The following is a 24,121-nucleotide window of genomic DNA, read 5'->3' on the forward strand; positions in this document are numbered from 1 at the left end:
CTGTCTCTCTCCTCCCCTTCTTCACTCCCAGAACCTTCCTCCCCTTCTCCCCTCATGTTTCCCACCCCAGATTCCTGGCCCTCCCCTATCATTGTCTCCCTCTTCCCTCGCTTATTCTCTCCCTCTCCTCCCTTTATCCGAATCCTTTCACCTTCTTTTGGCCCCATTCCTGATCCTCTTCCTTCTCCTCTGACTACATCTGATCCTCTCACCCTCTCCTCCTCCTCACAAATCTCCTTCTGGTACTGACTCTTGAGATCTCTTTTTTTTTTTCACCCACTTTAAAACAAAATAAAATTACAGACACAAGTTTGGAAAACTACTTTTTTTTTATGTTAACTGTTTTTATTTTTGACAAAGCATCGAACACAACAGCAAAAACTTGACATATGATACATAATGTGGTCTGTTACATATCATACAACAGTAAACATCTATGAACATACTTTACTCCCCCAGAACCCCTAACCCCCCCTATCAATCCCTCCCCCCTTTTTTTTTTTTTTTATAAATTTAAAAGATGGAAAGGTTTGCTAAAGTGTAGCAGAATGTTCTAATTTTTGTCACAGAATAAAGCCCTGTGCTGCCACAGGAAACAGTTAGGCTGTGCCTTTTGACCTTCTCCTCCTTGTTGAACCTCACTGAATGGGGGGGGGGGGGGGGAGATGACAGCACCATAGTGCCTAGGGGATGACAAATACCCAAATAAGTCACTGGCTACACCAATTTATACCACCCTGGAGCAGAGTTCATCTATTGTGGCTTGGGGGAATCCAAGAGGCATGCAAAAGGAGTTGTGTTGGGGGCAGATTCATGGGCAAAGCTGAGAGTCTATACTGGTATTTTCTCTTGAAGACTTGAAGTATCCTCTTTTTTCTTATCTTGCAAAATCTATAAATTCTCGTTGCGAGATTTCAGATTATTCCTCAACATGTAGCAATTTTAAAAAGGCAAAAAAAAAAAAAAAGGCAAGAAACATTTACCGAAGTTATTTTTTTGTTTGAAACTCAGTAATAAACTGTGTCAATAGTACTGTATAGTACTAGTAGTTCTACTGAAATTATACTTAACTATTTTGAACTTGCCAAAAAAAAATGTAGTAATATTAAAGCTAAAAATTAGTATGTGTAAAAACCCCAAAATGGAGCTAAACGTTTAGAACACAGAAAAAAAAGGTATCCTGGTACACATGCAGAAATGTCTGATTAAGCATTCCTATTAAGCTTTCTCTCTAGTAATAAGTACTGGATTATAGGCTCAAGCAAACTGAAAATATATTTTTAGGAAAGAGGCAAGATTTCTCTGTTGGCTTCTGGGGCTCAGAGGAGCACTAGCTGATCCTATTATGTACCCAGCCCTACCAGTATACATGAAGAAGAAATTGGAATACAGTGCTGAAGGGAGGCAGTGGCATCCAACTCTTAAGTCATTTGCTCTGCATTAAAAGCCATGACGCTTATAAAACTTGGCCCGAGCAACAACATCATTGGAATAGTCACAGTGAGTAGTTTTAGCATCTACTTCTTGGTAGCTGTTGACATTATCGGGTCCCATGTTATAGGCAGCAAGCCCACCTAAGATGAAAAAACAAACACAAGTTGCTGCACAGAGTAAAAGACAAAGTAGAAGAAAGTTTTATTACATCAGCTGGTTCAGTGGAGGTTTCTATCCTACAGGCCATGTGCACTCCTCCAGCTATCTTGTTCTGTATCCTTTACAAGTAACTGTACAGAGAGATGCCAGCATGTTTTGGCGGTGCATCAGTAAATGTGGATCTTGCATCTGGACAGCTTCCATGCATTTTGACTGCTTTTTCTTGAGTGGGGAAGCTGCCTGTTGAGACTTCTCATCAAATATGAAAGGTCAGGAAGAAATTCATAGCTTAAGGGTAGGTTTTCAAAAGGTGCACGCGCTTCCTGGCACACACACATGGACGCGTCAATTTTATAACATGCACGCGCATGTTATAAAATCCAGGGGCCATGCGCACCAGATTTTATAATCCGCACGCGCAGGTGTGGGCGACTAATGCAATTTCCGCGCCGCGCTGCATGCTGGCCTTCAAGTTCTCTCCCAGTCTGCTCCAATTAAGGAGTGGACTGGAAGGGAACTTCCCTACCCCCTACCCTTCCCCTCTCCTCCCTAACCCCTAAATCCTACCTTTTTGCTTTTGTTTTTTGCTGTTTCCAATTTACTTCAGGACCAGTCCTGAAGTTGCATGCACCGGAAAACTGCCCTGTGTGCGAGGCTCCGGGATAGCGATCAATGGCGCTGTCCCAGCCCACTCCCCTCCTAGAACACACCCTCCCCCCGGCCCACCCCTTCAAAGAGGCCCAGCACTTAGGCGCGTACCGGGGTTTACGGGCGCGGCCCTTTTAAAATCTGCCCCTTAAGAGCTGTAAAGCATTTGGGTTTGTTCAAAAAAACGGATTGGAATGGATGTTGTGATTCTAAACATTTCTGATGTTTCCACAGGGTTCTTTTGTGCATGCAATAAGCAGGGCACTTTCTCAGCTTCTTGATATACTGCTTTGACATAGAAGTCAGAAAAATGGATCATGCAATGCTATGCTAGAAGGATGAAAGCACCAAACAGGCATCATTATGAAAAGTTATAGGATGCACAGCTTTAGAAAAATCCTAGAAAGCAACTAAAAAGAAACTGTTCTTAACTGGAGTATTAATGTTATTGGTTGTAATGAAATGAGATTGAGGATAGTTTTTGTTTAAACACCCAGACAATAGGATTATAGGGATATGCACTTTTACTGCCACAGCTTCTAGCACAGCTTGTAGGGCAACAACACATCTCCTGGATGTAGCGGCTTTGCATTTTGTAGCGAGTGCCCGTGTTGCGAGCTGCTCATTGTACATTTTTCTCTGTAATGTGGCTAATCTTGGAGCAAGTGCCCAAGCAATGTTTTCTTATCCAATCCATATTGTTCAGCGGATTTTGTCACAGTAACAGCTGTAGATCATCGTTCAAAGGAGCTTAGCTTTCCTAGCAAACATTCCCAGGTAGTGACAACCCCCTTAGACAGTATTAAACAGCTCCCGCCACAGTTCACAGATATTTAAGTGCAGTATATAGATTTTGTATGGTCTATTGTGCCAGGGGTCCCCCTGAGGAAGCCTTTATAACTGTGAAAAAAGGGCCTTGTTATCTGCCAACCGGGAGCATCATATTTGTCATTTTTGTGTGTTTGAATGCAGTATAATTGTGCATATTTTTGGGGTTACATATTCTGTTGTCTAAGAATGCAACATTTGGTATATTGATATGGAATGTAGTTACGCACATGTATATTAACCCCTTTCCGGTCCACCCCGAATATAGTCATCAGTGAGCCTATTATATTGTGTTTTCTCGTCCTGAAAGGGTTAATGATTGGTGAAGGCATATGTAATGAATAATTGATACCTGTTAATTTAATATACATTTGTTTACATGTATCTTGTAATACTTTTTTTTGCCATTGTATTAAGTTGCATCCTAGTGTTATGTGTCAGACTATAAAAATGCTGTAATTTATTAGATTATATATGATTGTTTTAAATTGATTAGAGCAGGTAGTGCTCATTTATTTGAATTCAGATAACTCTTAAATAAAAGTATTTTCTATTATCTTCACATTAATGAGTTTTGGGAATTTTTTAATATATGTAAACCACTTCGGAAATTGTAAAACTGCTTTTACGCACAGTCACATAGGTAGCTGTGTGGTTCAGGCTCTGGGGTTTCCTTAAAGTTGTTATAAGTTAACAGTTTACAATTTTCCTCAACGAAGTTTCACCAATAAAAGAAAAATTATTTTAAGACTTGGTATTATTAAAGTTAAATTTATTAAACTAGCAATGGAGAATATGGTCTACTAGGAAAACAAATAGAAACATGAATGATGACACAAATATATTTTAACCTTGGTATCAGGTTTTAAAACATTCCAGATAATTATAACTATATTTCAAATTTTATTTTATAAAATATTTACCATACTATTAAATATTTAAATTTATTTTTTTTATAAAGTCTAATACTTTTACACATGTACTCATTCGTTGGTGCACTTAGCTATGATTCACTCGATGATTTGGGTACTCTGGGTTTTTTGGGTTTTTTTGACAAAAGATGAAATGTTTTGAAGGCTACAGTTGTTCCTGGATGGACATTATGCTTGACCACGTCGTCTCTAGAGCTATTTCCTACTATTCTGACTTTAAGAAATCAATAAAAGAACCTGTCTCCCTGAGACTGTCAATTTTTTACTTTCTTTAATGTTACTAGCTTCAAAATAAAAGGCTAATTCAGTTCCCTGTCTACAACTAGGAAAGGTGGATAAGAATAAATTAATGTGTTTTTAGATCAGACACTTTTTAAATTAGTTAGATAACACATGAGATCCTTTTACCAATTCAGTCACTCTTTCCTCAAACAGTTCTCAGATAACTGTATTTAAATGGAAATGAGGTTTTAAAAATAAGAAGTCTTGAAGCCCAAAATGAAAATCCTTTTGCCCTTCTGCCAAAAGTGCTTTTAAATTTCCCTTTGGAATTCAGCAGCAGTCACCTTTATCTTCAGGTGTACAGCAGAATATATATAAGCAGCAATATGTCTGCTTCTAATAGGGCTTTAACTTCAGGGTAATTATGATATCACACAGTTTCACAAGTTTCTTTCATTCAGCTAACTACGAAAGCTGAGAAAATATCCGCGTTTCAGCTGTGTTATTTTTTAATCTCACTAAAGTAATTTCCTTACCGTTAGCAGTCAAATAATCATTAATAATCCCTCTCATTCATCGTTAGTGTTTCTTAAATGTTTTTAAAGGTGTTTTACACAGTATAAAGGCCTAAATAACAGAGCTCAGCAGTGCAGGCTCTCTCTGTCACCTTTCCCAGCTCAACCCCTCACTGTCATGCAGAGAAACTAAAAGAATATTGCTGATGTCATAAAAAGAAAAGAAAAGTGTTTACTGGGGATAGATTAGTAATTAACAAATCTTTAAAAAAACAAACCCTTGGTTCAAGATACTAGTAAAAAGGAAACTTATTAACATGCATTCCCAATTATACCAATTTTCCAAACAAAACAACAACTTGGCTATAATTTGTACCATTATTTTAAACTGTTACAGTGAGCAGATGACCAGTGCTCTGTTAAGGTAATAGCTTCCCTGGATACCCGTTGCTATGATTCCCAAGCACTTCACTCAATATGCAGGCATCACTGGCACTTATACAGCCCCTTCAAATTAATTTTTTTATTTTTAATTCTCTTCACCACATTTACATATACACACACATGAGAAAATGCATACCACGGAGACTCAGTATATGCAAATTTCTCTTGCATATTCATTGTGGATAGGATATAGATAGAGATATTCGCTTAGGGGTAGATTTTTAAGCTACCCGGCGCGCACACATGGACATGCGATTTTATAACATGCATACGCACGCATGTTATAAAATCGGGGGTCTGTGCGCACAAGGGGGCGCACAATTGTGCACCTTGCGTGGGCCGAGCCGCCTTCTCCCGTTCCCTTACTTTTCTCTTTTGTTTTTTTTTTTTTTTTTAATTAAGACTTACTTCAGCCGGCCGACTGCCGGCATGCGATCCACGGCACAGCAGCAAATGGCCGCTGTGCCAGGAGCCTCTGACCCCACTCCTGGACCATCCCTTCAGTAAAGCCCTGGGACTTACACGCGTCCCGGAGCTTTACGCAAGTTGCCGGGCCTTTTGAAAATAGGCCCAGCACGCATAACCCTCTGAAAATCCGGCCCTTATTGTGGTAAATAATTTGCACAGAACTATTAGCATGCTGATTTGATTTTGTATGCTAGTTTTAAAGATAAATAGTTGACCAGGCGTACTTGCTAGTTTGTACTTAATTTGTTAAAAAGGAAAACTGACAGCATAAAACTTCATTTTAGACAGTAAAGGTTAATTCTTTTTTTTTAATTTATATTTTTGCATTTTCAAACTTAACAAACATCCAATAGTTATTATAATTGTATACAGATATATAATTCTCTACAAATTAGTAATCACTTAACTAAGACAGACATTTATCTGTATTTGTCAAAAGAAATTTCCAAAAGAGCTAATATAACTGAGCGAGTTACAGGAATGAAACCCAAAATAAAGGCTAGGGGGAAAGTTGGAAATAACCCCCTACAGCTAACAAATCAGAGACACCAGCTGAAATCTTCATTTAGCTCTTAACCTACCTCTGTATTTACTGGGGGATGGGATTCCAAAAATACCTGGAGCTGGGAAACCTCATGAAAAATATATTTATGTTCCATATAACTCACTTCGCATCTACATGGGTATTTTAGCAAAAATCTAGCTCCTTTAGCTACAACTTCAGATCTTAATCTTAAAAACTCCTTCCTTCTGATTTGAGTGTTTCTTGCTAAATCAGGATCTATCCATATCTGTTGACCATGGAATTTTTGCAACCTGTTTCTTAAAAATAATCTTAAGACAGTATCTCTCTCCGTTGGAAAAAGAAAGGAAGCTATAAGAGTTGCCCTGGTTGAAATTTCGGTATCAAAAGAAGTTTCTAACACCTCTGTCCAATTAACCTTACTCTCAAGTTGTGAGTTTACCTGCTGATTAGCCTCCCTTGATTTTATAGGCACATAATATGCTTTTGCTAAGGCTGGTAATGACTCATTTGGAATTTTTAGAACATAATGCAAGTACTCTTTAAACATATCAATCGCAGAGGTCAAATTTTGTATGGGAAAATTCATTACCCTCAGATTTACATATTTCAACGAATTCTCTATGAATTCAAATTTCTTTTCATTTCCTATCTCTGATTTAACCAAATTCTTCTGTACAGCTTCCACTTTTTCCAAACGTTTCTCACATTTTTCTAGATTACTTTTCCCCAATGATACAGAATTTTCTAAATTTAATGTTTTCTGTTGAAAACCTATAATAATTTTGAGACATTTTAATAATTGCTACTTCTAAGGATTTAATTGCCGACCACAATAAATCCATATTGATTTCTGCAGGTTTTTGAGGCAATATTATCTCCAGTTCCGGTTTTTGTATCTCTTCTCCCCCCAGGGGTAGTTCTCCACTCAGATTATTTTTTAAAGAAATGTTAATTACATCAGCATATCCCCTTTCCACTTCAGGGGAACCTGCTAAATTCAACTGATTTTTTCTTGGAGAAGGAGTCTTAGGAGCTCCGGGGCTCAACGAGATTTCTTCAGCCAGTAGGGATGCTCCTCGCTCAGAAGCAACTCCCACAGCGGCTATGTCCTCCGGTAGTATATCAGCTGCAAAGAAGGATGATATCGGAGGCTGTGAAGACATCGGTGAGGGGGATGATACAAGCCCCTCCCTCAATCGTGCCTTCCTCTTAGTGTGAGGCATCAATGTTTTAGGCAAATGGTAATCAAATTCCAACAAAACTCCTTCTTACTGTTTGTCTCTGAACATTTCTTTATTAGCTCTCTTGGGTTGGAGGCTAGTAAGGAGACAATTTAAATCAATTAGTATATAAAAGTAATATTTCACGTGTACTCAAATGTCCAATCAAGAAGTTCTCTTATGCTTCTATATTTCCAAACAATTCAATCAAAGCCGTGCGCCCCTTAGGCGCGCGCGGCTTGGGCAGTGCGCCGGCGGCAGCTGTGTGCCGCTGGAGGGTCCGGTTTTAACTCTACCGGTCCCTCCCAGATGACGTCACCGGCAGGAAATAGCCAATCTGCACCGTCGGGGCCAAGTTCCTTCGAACCCCCGGAACAGCAAGGCGATATAGGCAGGTATCGAGTTCTTAGCCGAAATGGAAAAGGTATTTGTCTCCTCACCTTCAGTAAAGGTTAATTCTATTTCATTTTAAAAAAGATTTTCTTTTTTTCTTCCATAATAAAATGTATGACATCACTTCCATTGGTTTGTATTAAATATGGAAAGCATTCTGGGAAATGTAGTTTTTCCTCTTCCATTTAAGCAAAGAAGTACCGTAGCGAAATTTGTTTGAATTCCCTGTGGTTTAAGTAAGAGAGAATATTTAGACATTTTAGATACCGTCGTTCCAAATAAAGATCATAACGGTTTACAAAAGTAACATTCATACTATAAATAAAAAAAACCAGAGCTGAATATAAAGCTACTGAGATGTTTTAATACATTTTAACGAAAGAGCTAAGACATCAGGCTAGTAGTACAGAAATTATAATTTAATAATTTTCACATAAGTCAGTACGTTGTCTTAAGATACTTACATTCTCTCGTTAATTTATTACTCCTTCAATTATTATATTTTGTCTTACTTTTTTTGTAGCTCTCTGCATTCTGATGTTTTAAGTTAGGTTTTATGCATTTTTAAATAGCCATGTTTTCAGCTCACATTATGGTGTTAGCTGAGGTGTGTATGGTTGTAGTGTCACGCCTATCAGACTGGTGTTACTGGAGTGAATGATTTTGAATATTAATGTTAATACTTTATAATAGATTCGAGATTGTATTGGCAGCTAATGCAGTGAAATCAGAGAGGGTGTGATGTGATCAAATGTCCTTGCTCCTAATAAGTCTTGCTGAGATACTATGTAATAACTGTAATGGTTTTAAGAGACATGCAGGAAGGCCGAGTAATAGGGAATTACAGCAGTCTATGTTTGAGAAAGTTAGTTTGTAAAATAGTATGAAGTCCTCGAAAGTTAGTAAAAATGTCAACTGATTGTTATGACCGTCTGTCGCAGACGGCTGCAACCGCTCTAACTCACATCATGTGCTGTCATGCTGTCCTCTCTGGGCGAACTCGCGGCTGTGGCTAGCATACGCCTCTGAGCCTTCCTTTAATGATGCTAGGCGGGAACCTCAGTAGCGTCTCCTATTGATGACATCACTAAGCCTGGACCCTTAAGCTCCACCCGGGCCCTGTACTGATCGACTTGGCAACAAGTTCCATCGCTACTGGTTCCTGCTGCTGCCTCCTCGGACCCGTGGTTCCCATGTGCTGTTCTCCCTGACTTGGGACTCTGTCTTGGGTACCCACTCCTCGGAGGCCCGCTTGTGCTTCCTGGCTAACCTGCTCCTCGGGGTGGTCCCTGTGCTTCCTGAAGTCCTGCCTAATGGCTTCCCTGCTCCTCGAGCTGCCAGCTATTTGGGAGACTCAGATTGGCATGCTCCGCTCTGCGGGTCAGTGCCTTTCTACACCAGTCTGTAACCTGTGCTTCCCCGCTCCTCGGGGCCACGCCTTCGTTCTATGTCAGTGACTGTGCTCGTGCTTCACTGCTCCTCGGGGTTGTGCCTTCGTTCCATATTGTGACTGGGCTGTGCACCTCCCCGCTCCTTGAGGTAGTGCCTAGGATCTTAGCCCGAGATTTCACCGTGCACAACCCCGCTCCTCAGGGCAGCCTAAGTCACTACCTCAGAGGCGCGACTGGCTTCCCCGCTCCTCGGGTGAGCCTAGGTGATTACAGAACCTCCTCGTCACATTGCTCCACCCCTTGGGCCATCTCTACTGCACTTCTTCAGAGCTCTGTTCCGCATTCCCCGCTCCTCGGGGCCTGCTTTACGCTTCGCTGTAGGAAGCTTCAGCTCTGGGATCTGCAACTACAACCCAGCCTATCGTACTGTGTACTCTCTCTGAACTGTGTCCCTGCTGCAGCTAACCTCGCCTCCTGACGGTGAGGACCTGTGGGGCCCCTCCCCATCAGTGGTACCAACTCTCAGCCTAGTGGTTAGAGCAATGGGCTACAAACCAGGAGACCAGGGTTTGAGTCCCGCTGTCGCTCCTTTTGATCTTGGGCAAATTACTTTACCCTCCATTGCCTCAGGTACAAACTTAGGGCTGGATTTTCTCTCTTCACACCGGTTTGTGAATCCCAGCACTAATAGGGGGGGGGCGGGCCTACGAATGCCGGCAGCGATCGTACCACCACCGTGCTATTGCTGCCAGCTTTCGCACCCAATAGCTCCATCGTAAAAGGTGGTGCTATTGGGCATGCTACTGGCGGCGATAAGGGGCTTACCTTTTCGCCGTCAGCAAAGTTTCCGTGGCGTCCACCCTGATGCCGCCCCCAACTCCTGCTCTAGTGCTGACGCCGCCCCGCTCTAGGTATCGCACGTGAAAAGGGATGTTTCTCATGCAAAAAGTCTCTTTTCGTGTGCGATAGGGTTAGAAAATAACCCCCTTAGATTGTAAGCCCTCTGGGGGCTGAATGTAATCCATTTTGAAGTGCTAAAAAAAAAAAAGTGCGGAATATAAAAAAATAAAATAAATCCCACCTTGGGCCAAGTGTCCACTAACCCACGGATCCTAACACTGAGGTAACATTTGCATCTTGGCAAAGCCTACGTTAATTTATTTATGTGCTTTTCCAGTGTGATGCATATATTATCTGTTAGTGAATAGAGCAGTCTCTAAAATGTTTAAATAACTCAGGACATTAAGTCCTTTTTGCTATTAACAGTCTGCAAATGAGAGAATAAATATTGTGTTATTGGATTATAAACAAAGAAAAATGTATTTGTATAGAAATACAGTTTGTAACTTATTTCAAGATAGCACCTTCTCGCTAAATAAATGTATCCTTTTATTTAAGCATTTTATATACCGTCGTTCCAAAATAAGATCACAACGGTTTACAAAAGCAACATTCACATTAAAGGACAGCATAGCATCAGAACATATGACATTCACGCTATAGAGCCACACAGCATCAGACATGTGACATTCGCATTATAAGTTAATATAACATCAAAACATGTTAGTTATATTGTTAAGTAGTAATTCATGAAGGATTAGTTCCTTTTAGGTAATCTTCTTCTGGCTTTAGCCATCTCCTTGTCGCATTGCTTCGCCATCTTCAGATCTCCAGACACTATCACTCCAAGATTCCTCTCTTGATCCGTGCACATCAGTCTTTGATCCCCCATCACAATACAGCTCTTTTGGATTACCACACTCCAGATGCACGATTCTGCACTGAATCCCAGCTGCCAAATCTTTGACCGCTCTTCCAGCTTTCTTAAATCTCTTTTCATTCTCTCTACTCCTTCAGGCGTGTCCACCCTATTGCAGATTTTAGTATCAACCAACACACAGACAAATTTTACTTCTTCCTTGTCTTTCCTCCCTTCTTCCATTCACAGCTTGCAAGAAAAAAAACCCCCCCCAAAAAAACCCGACACTTTGCAGAAGAGAGGGAAAAAGCTCTGCTCCCTATATCTAAATGTTTAAGCTGTGCTGTCTGTCTCTGAAAGACAAAGACCTTGTCGGGCGGATTTTAAAAGCCCTGCTCGCGTAAATCCGCCCGGATTTATGCGAGCAGGGCCTTGCGCGCCGGCGGCCTATTTTCCATAGGCCGCCAGCGCGCGCAGAGCCTCGGGATGCGCATAGGTCGCGGGGTTTTTCGAAGGGGGCGTGGCGCGGCGCCGGCCCGGGGGCATGGTCCAGGCTTCCGGACCAGCCCCTGGATCGGAAGACGGTGCGCCAGCAGTCCGCTGGCGCGCGTAGATTTAAGACTGCTTCTCGCAGGCGTAAATCTAGGAACAAAGGTAAGAGGGGGGTTTAGATAGGGCCAGGGGGGGTGGGTAGGGCGGAAGGAAGTTCCCTCCGAGGCCGCTCCGATTTTGGAGCGGCCTTGGAGGGAACGGAGGCAGGCTGCGCGGCTTGGCGCGCGCAGGCTGCCCAAAATCGGCAACCTTGCGCGCGCCGATCCAGGATTTTAGAGGATACGCGCGGCTATGCGCGTATCTTATAAAATCCAGCGTACTTTTTTAAAAAATCTACCCCTGTATGAACTGCAGAAAGAAAGTGTATGTTTTTATACATTTTAAAAATATTTGGTATTCAAATTATTTCTGCTTTTTACTCAATTTATACGTACTGTATGTATTTATGATGGCTCAACCGAATAACGGTATATAAAATCCATCAAATAAGTATGTACACACATGGTTTCTGCTCAGGAAGCAGGAGGAAGGTTGGCATTCTTTCAGCAATAATTGTACTATTCTGGTTTAACTCTTCACTTTCTGCCAAATATGGCAGCTCAGCCCTAAATTTTACTGAAGCCTGTCTCTTCGGAGCATTGAGAGAAATTTGTCCATTTAAGTGCTTCCTGTTGCAAGACACTTCCAGGTCGGATGTTGCTAGGTAATCTGGGCTAAGTTTGAGCGACGTCCTCTCTTTTTGGGCACAGGTCCCAATAGTTAGTTAATGGCCCCTTAATAAAGTGAATTGACAAGATCTTGTAAGGTGCATCTTCTGCAAGAAACGTGGAGCAGGCGGGCATTTGGTAATTTTTGATTGCCCCATCCGTTAGTATTAAGGGTCTCCCCTGAAGAAGCCACTTCGGCGAAACATAGAAATGACGGCAGAAGAAGACCAAACGGCCCATTCAGTCTGCCCAGCAAGCTTCACACATTTTTTCTCTCATACTTATCTGTTTCTCTTAGCTCTTGGTTCTATTTCCCTTCCTCCCCCACCATTAATGTAGAGAGCAGTGATGGAGCTGCATCCAAGTGAAATATCTAGCTTGATTAGTTAGGGGTAGTAGGGGTAGTAACCGCAGCAATAAGCAAGCTACACCCATGCTCATTTGTTTTTTCCCAGACTATGTTATACAGCCCTTATTGGTTGTTTTTCTTCTCCCCTGCCGTTGAAGCAGAGAGCTATGCTGGATATGCATCGAAAGTGAAGTATCAGGCACATTTGGTTTGGGGTAGTAACCGCCGTAACAAGCCAGCTACTCCCCGCTTTGTGAGTGCGAATCCTTTTTTCTTCTCCCCTGCCGTTGAAGCTATGCTGGATATGCGTGAAGTATCAGTTTTTCTTTTCCCCTGCCGTTGAAGCAGAGAGCTATGCTGGATATGCGTGAAGTATCAGTTTTTCTTCTCCCCTGCCGTTGAAGCAGAGAACTATGCTGGATATGCATTGAAAGTGAAGTATCAGGCTTATTTGGTTTGGGGTAGTAACCGCCATAACAAGCCAGCTACTCCCGTCTTTGTGAGTGCAAATCCTTTTTTCCACATTTCCTCTTGCTGTTGAAGCTTAGAGCGATGTTGGAGTCACAGTAACCATGTGTATGTTTATTGAATAAAGGTATTGTCTCCAGGCAGTAGCCATCATTCTGGCGAGTCACCCACTCTTCATTGGCGGCCTCTTGATTTTATGGATCCACAGTGTTTATCCCACGCCCCTTTGAAGTCCTTCACAGTTCTGGTCTTCACCACTTCCTCCGGAAGGGCATTCCAGGCATCCACCACCCTCTCCGTGAAGAAATACTTCCTGACATTGGTTCTGAATCTTCCTCCCTGGAGCTTCAAATCGTGACCCCTGGTTCTGCTGATTTTTTTCTTATGGTAAAGGTTTGTCGTTGCCTTTGGATCATTAAAACCTTTCAAGTATCTGAAAGTCTGTATCATATCACCTCTGCTCCTCCTTTCCTCCAGGGTGTACATATTTAGATTCTTCAATCTCTCCTCGTACGTCATCCGATGAAGATCCTCCACCTTCCTGGTCGCCCTTCTCTGTACCGCTTCCATCTTGTCTTTGTCTTTTTGTAGATACGGTCTCCAGAACTGAACACAGTACTCCAGGTGAGGCCTCACCAAGGACCTGTACAAGGGAATAATCACTTCCCTTTTCTTACTCGATATTCCTCTCTCTATGCAGCCCAGCATTCTTCTGGCTTTTGCTATCGCCTTGTCGCATTGTTTCGCAGACTTCATATCATTAGACACTATCACCCCAAGGTCCCTCTCCTGCTCCGTGCACATCAGCCTTTCCCCCCCCCCCCCCCAATCGAATACAGTTCATTCGGATTTCCACTCAAGGTCCTTGTTGGGATTCTTCCAGCTGACCCTGGTCTTTATGGAATATCTTCTGCCCTTGGTTCTTGCAAACCATTTTAACATTTGGTGGTGCCACCATGGAGTTTATTGGCCTCCCTTAAATAATGTCATGTTGCTATCAGCTGTAATACAATATTGCTCTGATCGTTATGTTATCTGTGTACTGTCTTGGGTTATAATTAATGTGTTTGTGCACCCGAGTTAGTTGTACGACTGAGCGTGCTGGTATGAATGTCTAATCAGTCCTGTCTTTTGTCTGGTCAAGGCAATTGTACACATTGTTAGCATCATTGAACACCTGTGCTCTATAATGAATGCCACAAGATGTATCTTGTGGCATTCATTTGAATTCAGTGTTTCCACTACTGCTTTGTAGCTGATACAGTGAGCTTAGACTATTATTGGTACTATTGTCAAGAGCATTTCAGTGAGTAGATATGTCCTGTGTGTCTAGTTAGAGATAGCTCTTGAGTTTTTGCTTCTGCGAACATTGTCCTATAGCCGGAGGCACTTTAAGCTATTATGGTACACATTACTTTCACTTTATTTCTTAATGATCAAATAATAAAAGTTCTTTAAAAAAAAAAAATAAATAAATTCCATTTTCATCATTAGTGCTCGCTTCCCAGTGATGGGGGTTTTTTTTTTTGGTGTATATCTTTGTCCACACTGTGTGTGGTTAAGGGCAAACGGTCATTTCTTTTCCCCCATTCCCCTGGGGGGGCACCCTAAATTCAAAACTACAAATGATTCTCATCACTATTTTCCATTGCAGCTCCCTGTGGGCCTCATTTTCTTAAGTAATGAGGGGCGGGGGGGGGGGGCCGAAACAGGGGGCGGTCCTGTGCTAGCCGGTAGCGATCGCACTGCTGCGGTGCGATCGCCGGTTTCGCAGCCAATAGCGCCACCATAGAAGGTGTAGCTATTGGGCGCGAACTAGGACGCGAAAAGGGCCTTACCTTTTCATCTTCGTGGAGTCTGCCCCAGTGATGCCCCGACTCCTCCTCTTCCGGGGCCGACTCCGCCCCCATTTTGGTATCGCATGCGAGAAGGGACTTTTCGCGTGCGATCCGTCTCAAAAATGAGGTCCTGTGTCAAGTTGTGTGTGTGACAAGCCATAGGTCTAACTCTATATGTTGTAATCTTTACATAGATATTTTATATACCATCATCCTAACTATAGAATAATGCATCCTAATGTTCCCTCCCAAGAAGTGATTGACTAGTTGTGTGCAAAATGTTTTTCCTTGTGATCAACAATTTTTTTAAACCGACAATTTGAGCACCAGTATTATCACTGCATTTCTGTATATAGCACAAAGAAACATTCAGGTGACCAACTATGTAAAACCTGCGAGCGACATTCCAAAATATAAGCGCCCAGCTTAGAAGGAACTATGGTCGTAAGTGGGTTTTTGCAGAGTTTCCTGATTGGGACCACAGCAGTGTATGTAAAATATAAGTTGTGGTATTTGTATCTCAGAAGATCATACTTGTGTTCTTTGTCATGTAAATTATAATAAATGTATAATTTTTAATTGTGGGTTGAGAGGGCAGGATGCAAGACTGGAAGGTTGCCTACGGGTTACTAATACTCTTGTACCAGCCCTGCACCAACTCACCCCCGCTCCCCTGAACCCATCGTACAAAATCGTGTACTGCTGGCACCATTTTTACATACCAGCAGTTGGAGCAGAAGTGCCTGGGAGATTGCTTCTACCCCACTTAGGCATGTTGGAGCTGTGGACAGGATAAGATGAGTTTGGGAGAGGGGCAAGGGGTTCGTTTTTAAAGTTTTGGATCTCTGGAGGGAGCTGGGCTTTTTTCAGCAGGGATGAGACGGAGTGAAAGTGAGCCTGAGTATGAGACAGACTAGTACATAGGCAGTTTTTATATGCTTGGTTTTGGGGTGGGGGGGAGCAAGGGAGGTCATACTGATAGGGAGGAGGAAGGAGCCTACTCAGCACGTGCACAAATCGAAATAGTTTAGGGGAATACTGACCCTCTCGGGTTCCCATTAAACTACACATATGTGAAAGAGCATGAGTAACAGAGGCAGCGTGTGAGATAGAAACAATCTCTGTCTGGCTCAATCTCTGTTATGTATTGGTTATTGGAAAAACAATTAAATATTAAAAAAGCTAACACTGGCCTTGATTCCAATTAAGTCTCAGACAACTGAAGTTTATGGGTGGGCCCGCAGCAGAATCAACGGAGCCCACCTTTAACGGCAGCGAGCCCTAAAGCTGAGCGAGCGGAGGACGCGGGGGTTGAGGGAGGGAGGGAGCCCGGCGATGGCCGACCACAACCCCCTTTTTTTTCTTTCTTCTGTTGCATGCATCACCTACCTATAGCGCCCCCTTTTTACCAGACAAGGGAGAAGGGCCTCAGCCCGGCCCGGAGAGCGGGTCCTGACGTCATCGGGGACGCCGGCGGCGCCGTCCGATGACGTGCCATGCCCCTTTAAAGGGGCTGAACACGCGGCAGGCAACCCCTTTGCCTTCAGCAGCACGAGCAGCAAGAGCTGCAAGACACGAGCGAGTAAGCAAGAGAGTGCGGGCACGAGCGAGGAGAGCTGCGGCATTTCCAGATTCCCTCTCTCGCATTGCCGGGTCTCGGAGCGCAGGTTAGTAAAAAAAAATAAATAAAATAAAACTTTCTCTCGCCGATACGGAGGAGTCGCTGCCTCTACTTGTGGGCGGTTCACCTATCAAGGAGCGGCTATCCCCTCCCCTCCACACGACGGGGTCTTCCATCCGCCCGGGGGTCCCTCTCCCGCCATCCGATCGTGCTCGATCGCTTGCAGAGTTTTCAGCCACGGCGCCAGTGGAATTGTTTGCCTCGGCAGGCCTGGGGAACTTTGCCACGTGCGCCACCCCCCCTCCCCCGCGACGGTACCTGATCTGCGCGTTCTGGCTGCGCCGCGGCGATGGTGGAGCTGTTTGCCGTAGCGGGCCCGGGTGAACGTTCGCCTTGAGGACTGCCCGGAAGGAGAAAGTGATCTGCAGTGACCTGCCTCTAGCAGTTAGTCCCGGGCTGGGAGCCAGGAAACCCACGATCAAATCCTGCTCCGGCCACCGCCACCTAAGACCTGGGGCGAGGCACTGTATCTCCCAGGAATGCAAGGGGCTGCAGGCAAAAGGTAAGAGATAAATTCTCCCCCCCCCCCCCCCCCTAGATGGCGCTTGTTCGGCGATTACTGGCCAGAGCGATGTGTGTGTGCCGGTTTAGTCGCCTCAGGTGCGCGGGCGTTCGCATCCCGGTTTTTCATTTCGCGCGGAGTGATGCTCGGGCGTTAACGATTAAGTGCATGTTTCACTATGGGATTTTTCTTTGTCCTTGTCCTAGCGGGGAATTTTAACTACCTGCGCAGTGCTCATGCTGGTGTTCGTTCAAAAAAAAAAAAAAACCAAAAAAAAAACAAACAAAAAAAAAACCAACAACTTGCCTACCATGGGGGTTTGCAATATTCAACCCCCCCCCCCCCCCCAACTCACCCTACCGGGCAGGGGCCAGAGGGAGCCGTGGGCAGGTGTGGGCTGTAGCCACACCTCAAAGAAAGGGGGGGGGGGGTGTTTACCATGCATGTATCAGGCGTAATTATGGATTTCCTATACATTTGCATACTCGCTGTTAATCGGTAAGGCAGTTACCAGGCATATGTCTTCTATAATTCTGTATGTTGAGCACACTGCTTTGAACCCTTATGCTATAATACATGAACAAGTAGACCACGGGGCAGACCCTAATAATGATGCAAAAAAAATAATAATAATAAAATAAAAAATTTTAAAGTAACCATATCAGCAAGGGACGCTGAGCAGCGAGATCTGGGGCTCATGCCCATGCCCCCATGCTGTTATATAATTCACCTTTGCTACAAACAGTTCGCTAACAAGCTGTTTGCTATTATCCATCATCCTTTAATAAATAATTTCCCCCCTTTCCTTCCTTTTCCCTCCATTTCCTTCAGGACCTGCTATTCCCGGCCAGTGATAATTGTCATAAATAATGCATAAACAAGTGTTCACTCTACCTTTTCTTTACATCTCCGTCGCTAGCAGGTTACCTTGCACGCCAGTTGCAACATGGAGACTCGCAGATCCGGCAGAAAGGGATTAGCAAAAGGAAAGAAAAACCCCAAGCAGAGCAACACTATCCCTCGAAGAAAAATGAGGCCTCAAAATAGAGGTAGAAGTCAGACACTCAAGGGGAAGAATCGAAAGTCCGATACCGGCCAGGCAACACCCACCGCTCCAACCCACGACGCGGTGCCCGACGTGACCGACAGCGTCCCCGCAGACGAGCCAGTAGGGCATACCCCAACCCCTCTGTTTACCCCAGATGCAAGGATACCGTTACCAGTTAGCGGTGGGGGCGACAGTTTACTGCGCCAGGGGTACTACCCACCTCAAGGATTACAGCCCGGATGCCCTCCCCAAGGATGCCAGCCCAGATGGGATCCGCAGATTCCTGGCTACCAGGACGAAGACAATTGTTGGTATCCAAGGCCTCCGTGGGAGGGTGACGCAAGGAACAATCGACTCCATTGGAATCTCGAAGTGGGGCAGTATCGAGGAATGAACCGAAGATATTATGACCAGCCGCCGTGGTGGTATTGGCGTCCACCTCCGAGCTCTGACTACGATCAAGGGAGAGAGCCACCTAGACAGACGAGACCTGCACCTCATAACAACCGAAATACCGGTGCAGCCGAACGGAGGTGGAGCAGCCTTTTATTAACACCACAGACATCACGCCCGCGGCTGTGGATGAAATACCAAGACAGGACAAGACCACAGTAACTACAGACAGTCGGGCCGACGACGACATACCGTCTACCAGCTCACAGGTCGATAGAGGCCAAGGCAGCCGAGAACACGAGATCAGTGAGTCTGTAGTTAACGTTAAAAACACCCAGAGGCAGTGACTGATACGTTACGAAAAAGGTCAAAACACAGGCGTAGATCTACTTATAGCTCTAGTAGCGATTCTTCTACCTCGTCCTCTGACTCATCCATAGACAGCGACCGGCAGGTCGCCCCCAATGTAATAGAAAGGGAGTCCAGGGGTCCGCCAGCTCTCACCACTCTGTCCGAGTTGTGGGAGGGAGTGCCAAAAAAATTAAGAAAAAAAAAAAAATCAGAAAACGCAAGTATATAGATATCTTCTCAATTCTTCACGGTCGACGAAAGCCGGAAGAGCGAAAAAAACGCAGGGCCGCTTCAATAACATTGAGCAAGGAATCAAAAATACCAAAAACCATTGTCAACTGGGCCATGGCTTTCATGTACATGACAAGCGTTGTAGGCCACCATGACCCCACGCAATACGGTCCAATGTTAAGTTACGCAGTCACCATCTTGAAGGCATATCAGCAGCACGAGAATTGGGCTTGGCTCAATTATGACAAACAATTCCGGGATAAGATGGAAGAGAACCGTTTCATGACCTGGGGTACACAAGATGTGAGCCTATGGATCAACCAGATGACGCGCAAACCCTCCGACCTATCAACCAGGTCACGGTTTACTAGGAGGACATCCCCCCCTCCCCGATTCATGACAAAGCAACCGCGGTCCCAGGACAGTACATGCTGGAGGTTTAACAAGACAGGCTGCTCCTTTCCCGACTGCAAATATAAGCATCTTTGCACAGATTGCGCCCTACCACACCCATTATCAAGATGTCCCAAAAAGCAGGCCGCAGGGAGTAAGCCAAAAGTCATCCCTAACTGCTCCATTTGAAAAAGCTAATTCTCCGGTAAGATTGGAAGCCAGGCTGGAGTATCGAGTGGATGGGAAAACCAGGCATGCACTGGGATCAGTTACTACCCATGATGCGTCAACTAAAGAATGCGAGGGCACCACCAGATGTTGTGATAACGCATTTGGGAGGCAATGATTTGAGATCTGTGACATGTAAGAGTCTGATTCGTATGGCAAAATGTGACATAACCGAGATTTTGCAGTTATACCCAGGTGTGGTCATATGTTGGTCCGATATCATTCCCAGACCAAAATGGAGCGAGTCAAAATTATGGGGCCGGGGGAGAAAGAAAAGTGGACAGATTGGTTCATGGGTACAGAAAATCGGGGGACACCAAATAAGGCACCAATGGGCAGACGACATGTCCCCAGGGCTTTTCCGCCCGGACGGGATACATCTATCTGACATAGGATATGAGATCTTCAATATTTATTCAATAAAAATATTTAATTTAATACCTTCTTAAGGTTTCTCTTTTTCCAGCTGAATTCAGCTTCCTAGTTCATGGTCCTTGTTATTATGTAACTTTCTTACTTCTCTGCTTTGTCTCCACTAATTATAAAAAGTTGTTCCTTATGTTACGTTATGTTACACTGATCTACCCCTGTTCGATGTAAACCGACCTGATATGGTATTCAACCTTGAAGGTCGGTATAGAAAAATGTTAAATAAATAAATAAATAAATATCACGCTACAAGATGTCATTGAGGCACAACACAGGTGAAAAGGGCCACAGCTTTATTGAATGGGGGACACGGGGCAAGGGTCTCCCTACCCCGTGTTTTTGGCCGGTACCCAGGCCGGTTGGGCAGAATTACAAGTGGTGCTGGTGTCATCGCACAACAGTATGGTAGCCGATGGCGCCAGGAGGCGTAAAAGGCGACGGCCCCCTTGCTTGGAACATGGCGGGGGGCCTACAGAGCTGGGCTGCCTTGCTAGGAACAGGCGGCGGGCAGCGGAACACGAAAGCCCCCAGCTCGGGTAGCCAGAAAAGTTAACATGTTATGTTTTAAAATAAAGCTGCGGCCATTTTACACCAAAAACAGTCTCAGCGTGATCACTAGTTTAAGGGTTAAAGCACAGAAAATATTAGAGAACGGATCTGCTATTGCTGACAGTACGACGGGCGCAAGAATGTGTGGCAGCTGCTAACGTTAATTGGATATTCTTATGGTTGAGATTTCATTAAATGTGTCAATGAATCTGTTGAACACCAACTGAAAGACAGATCCTCTGACAATACTAAGGATATTAAATGGGTACTGCGAAGCTGAAAATCTGTTATTTTAGATGTTAGACAGTAAACATTGGTTTGCATAAAACTACTTGTGTATACAAATTTTAATATGATGCATTGTTAAAAGGAAGAGTTCTTGTTTGCATTAGCTGATGAAGTCACAGAATTTCATTAAAACCTGATCCATTCAAGCACTATCCCTGCTATCCATTATTCTGCATTAGCTTATGTGCAAAATACTTACCTTTCAGTTGCTGTTCTGCTGTCCAGCGTGGGAATTTTGTCTTTATCATGTTGATCATATAAATTAAAATATTTGTAGCCTGTGTAAGGTGCTTTACGCTATCCCACTCTCCCTCTGGCTTGTGCCATCGTCTATCAATCTAGAAGATAATGATTTAAAAGCTCATGATAAAAATCCTGGAGGTATTTAGATAAATTAAAGAAACATTCAGAAATACAAACACTTTTAGATCAATATTTCAAAGCCTTTATAAAGGGTAAATTTAGAGTTACATGCCCAAAAACCGAGCTTTGAATATTTTCACTTGCTGCATGCATAAATTGTGTGAACAATGGAGGCGCTTTGGAAACAGGATTAAACTTTAGCCAATCAGCATATATATTCAGTGCTCTCCAGCTAAAATTACATGCATAAATCCAGTTGGAAAAATCATAACATAAGGATTGACATACTGAGTCAGACCAAGAGTCCATCAAGCCCAGTATCCTGTTTCCAACAGTAGCCAATCCAGGTCACAATTATCTGGCAAGTACCCAAACTATAAATAAATCCCATACTGCGATCGCACAGTGATATACCGTGGCTATTCCCTAAGGGGTAGATTTTAAAAGCCCTGCGCGCATAAATCCTCCCAGATTTAGGCGCGCAAAGCCCCGGGACGCACATAAGTCCAGGGGCTTCGTAAAAGGGGCGGGAGGGGGCGGTCCCGAGTCCCCCGGCACTGCGGCCTGTGCCAGGGGATGCCAAGGCGGCGCACACAAGTTATGCCTGCCTCAAGCAGGCGTAACGTGTACAGCAAAGGTGGGGGGGGGGGGGGGGAACGCGGAAGGAAAGTTCCCTTCGAGGCCTCGGAGGGAACGGAGGCAGGCTGCGCGGCTCGGCCCGTGCAGGCTGCCGATTTTGCACAGCCATGCGCGCGCCGACCCTGGATTTTATAAGATACGCGCGGCTACGCACGTATCTTATAAAATCCGGCGTACTTTAAGATCTACCTCTAAGTCTGCTTAGTTAAGAACAGTTTATTGACTTCTTCTGGAACTTGTCCAAACCTTTTTTAAACCCAGCTACTCTAACTTTCTTAATTGCATCCTCTGGCAATGAATTCCATAGCTTAATTGTGTTGAGTGAAAAGATTTTCACCAATTTGTTTTGAATGTGCTACTTACTAACTTCATGGAATATCCCCCTAGTCTTTGAATTTTTTTTAAAAAGAGTGAATTACCAATTTACATTTACCCATTCTATTCCACTCATTGTCCTAACTTTATCAAAGTATCCCTCTCTTTTATCAAAATGCTATAAGGCGATTTCGCATGCTTTAAGGGCTTATCACATGCGAAAAGAGCCCTTAACGCATGCTGTGTTAAAAAATCTGAAAAAGAGGAGTTAGGGGCAGGAGTGGGCTGGGTTTACTGTTTTGCGAAACACTATCGCACTGCTTTAACTACACTTTTTTCAGTAGCATTAAGCCGTGCGATAGCTTGCGTTCAGGCTTGATCTCTATGGGAGGCCCACCTAGTAACTAGAGGTGAGGTTTAGGTATTAGTGTAGGGTTTAGGGGCCACTTTGACATTCAAAGTGAGACTTACGAATAGAACAGTGCTCTCTTGTGAAGATTCGATGACCCTTGGAGTGAGGAAATTCACTCAAAGATGAGATTTGTGCAATGTTCTCTCAACCTAGCTTGATGTCACCCAGGTAGAGAGTCCATCAAGCTAGGTTGAGATAACACTGCACAAATCTCATCTCTGAGTGAGTTTCCTCACTCAGAGGGTCATCAAATCTTCACAAGAGAACACTGTTCTGTTCGTACATCTCACTTTGAATGTCAAAGTGGCCCCTAACCCCTACACTAATACCTAAACCTCACCTTGAGTTACTAGGTGGGCCTCCCATCTCTCTCTCACACTCTCTTGTCCCCCCAGTGGTTGTATGTAGGAAATACCACACTTCTGGCAGTTATCTGAAAGTGCAAAAAAGTTATCACACTTTCTGGTAACTTAGCATAGGTATATTGTGTTTCCTTTACAGGTGAAACTTAGCATAGGTATTAGCACAAATTGTGATAAACTGCCTATTACCATAAAACACACCCCTTTTTCTATCGCATGTGGTATTTAGTGCATTTTGATAAATCCAGGCCTATATTTGGTAGGAGAAATATGTGCATAAGTCTCACTGAATATCTTGGAAAAATGTGTACAACTTTCCCCAGATATTTTTGTCCCTTGTTGGCTCTCTGAATATTGACCTCTGTTTAAACAAACAAAAAAAAAAAGCCTTAACATTTTTTCAAATAGTGTAAAAGATGTCCCATTATTTCAGTCTCACTTAAAGGCAATCAACTAATAGAAAGTCAGCCATGTATATATAATTGCGATGGAGAAGATACAGAGAAGGGCTACCAAAATAATGGGAATGGAATAGCTCCCCTATGAGGAAAGACTAAAGAGGTTAGGACTTTTCAGCTTGGAGAAGAGACGGCTGAGGGGGGATATGATAGAGGTGTTTAAAATCATGAGAGGTCTAGAACGGGTAGATGTGAATCGGTTATTTACTCTTTCGGATAATAGAAAGACTAGGGGGCACTCCATGAAGTTAGCATGTGGCACATTTAAAACTAATCTGAGAAAGTTCTTTTTTACTCAACGCACAATTAAATTCTGGAATTTGTTGCCAAAGGATATGGTTAGTGCAGTTAGTATAGCTGTGTTTAAAAAAGGATTGGATAAGTTCTTGGAGGAGAAGTCCATTACCTGCTATTAATTAAGTTGACTTAGATAATAACCACCGCTATTATTAGCAATGGTAACATGGAATAGACTTAATTTTTGGGGTACTTGTCAGGTTCTTATAGCCTGGATTGGCCACTGTTGGAAACAGGATGCTGGGCTTGATGGACCCTTGGTCTGACCCAGTATGGCATGTTCTTATGTTCTTAACTTGAAAAAACCCATAATCAAGAAATGAGCATTTGTTTTATTAGTTAAGGGTAGTAATAAAAACTGCCCCTGTTAATATAAACTCCATGGGTAT

General features: G+C 43.6%; 1 protein-coding gene across 1 annotated transcript in view; it reads right to left on the minus strand.

Annotated features, from left to right (window-relative positions):
* Nucleotides 1-469: 469 nt before the first annotated feature.
* The window catches only part of LOC115093093 (lysozyme g-like), a 69,498-nt gene continuing 45,846 nt past the window's right edge, over nt 470-24,121 (minus strand). Inside the window, 2 exon segments of the mRNA XM_029604782.1 lie at nt 470-1,574; nt 21,086-21,224. Of these exon segments, the coding sequence (XP_029460642.1) occupies nt 1,441-1,574; nt 21,086-21,224 (273 nt within the window). The 3' untranslated portion in view covers nt 470-1,440.

Source organism: Rhinatrema bivittatum, chromosome 5, assembly GCF_901001135.1.
Source record: "Rhinatrema bivittatum chromosome 5, aRhiBiv1.1, whole genome shotgun sequence".
Taxonomy (NCBI): Eukaryota; Metazoa; Chordata; class Amphibia; order Gymnophiona; family Rhinatrematidae; genus Rhinatrema; species Rhinatrema bivittatum.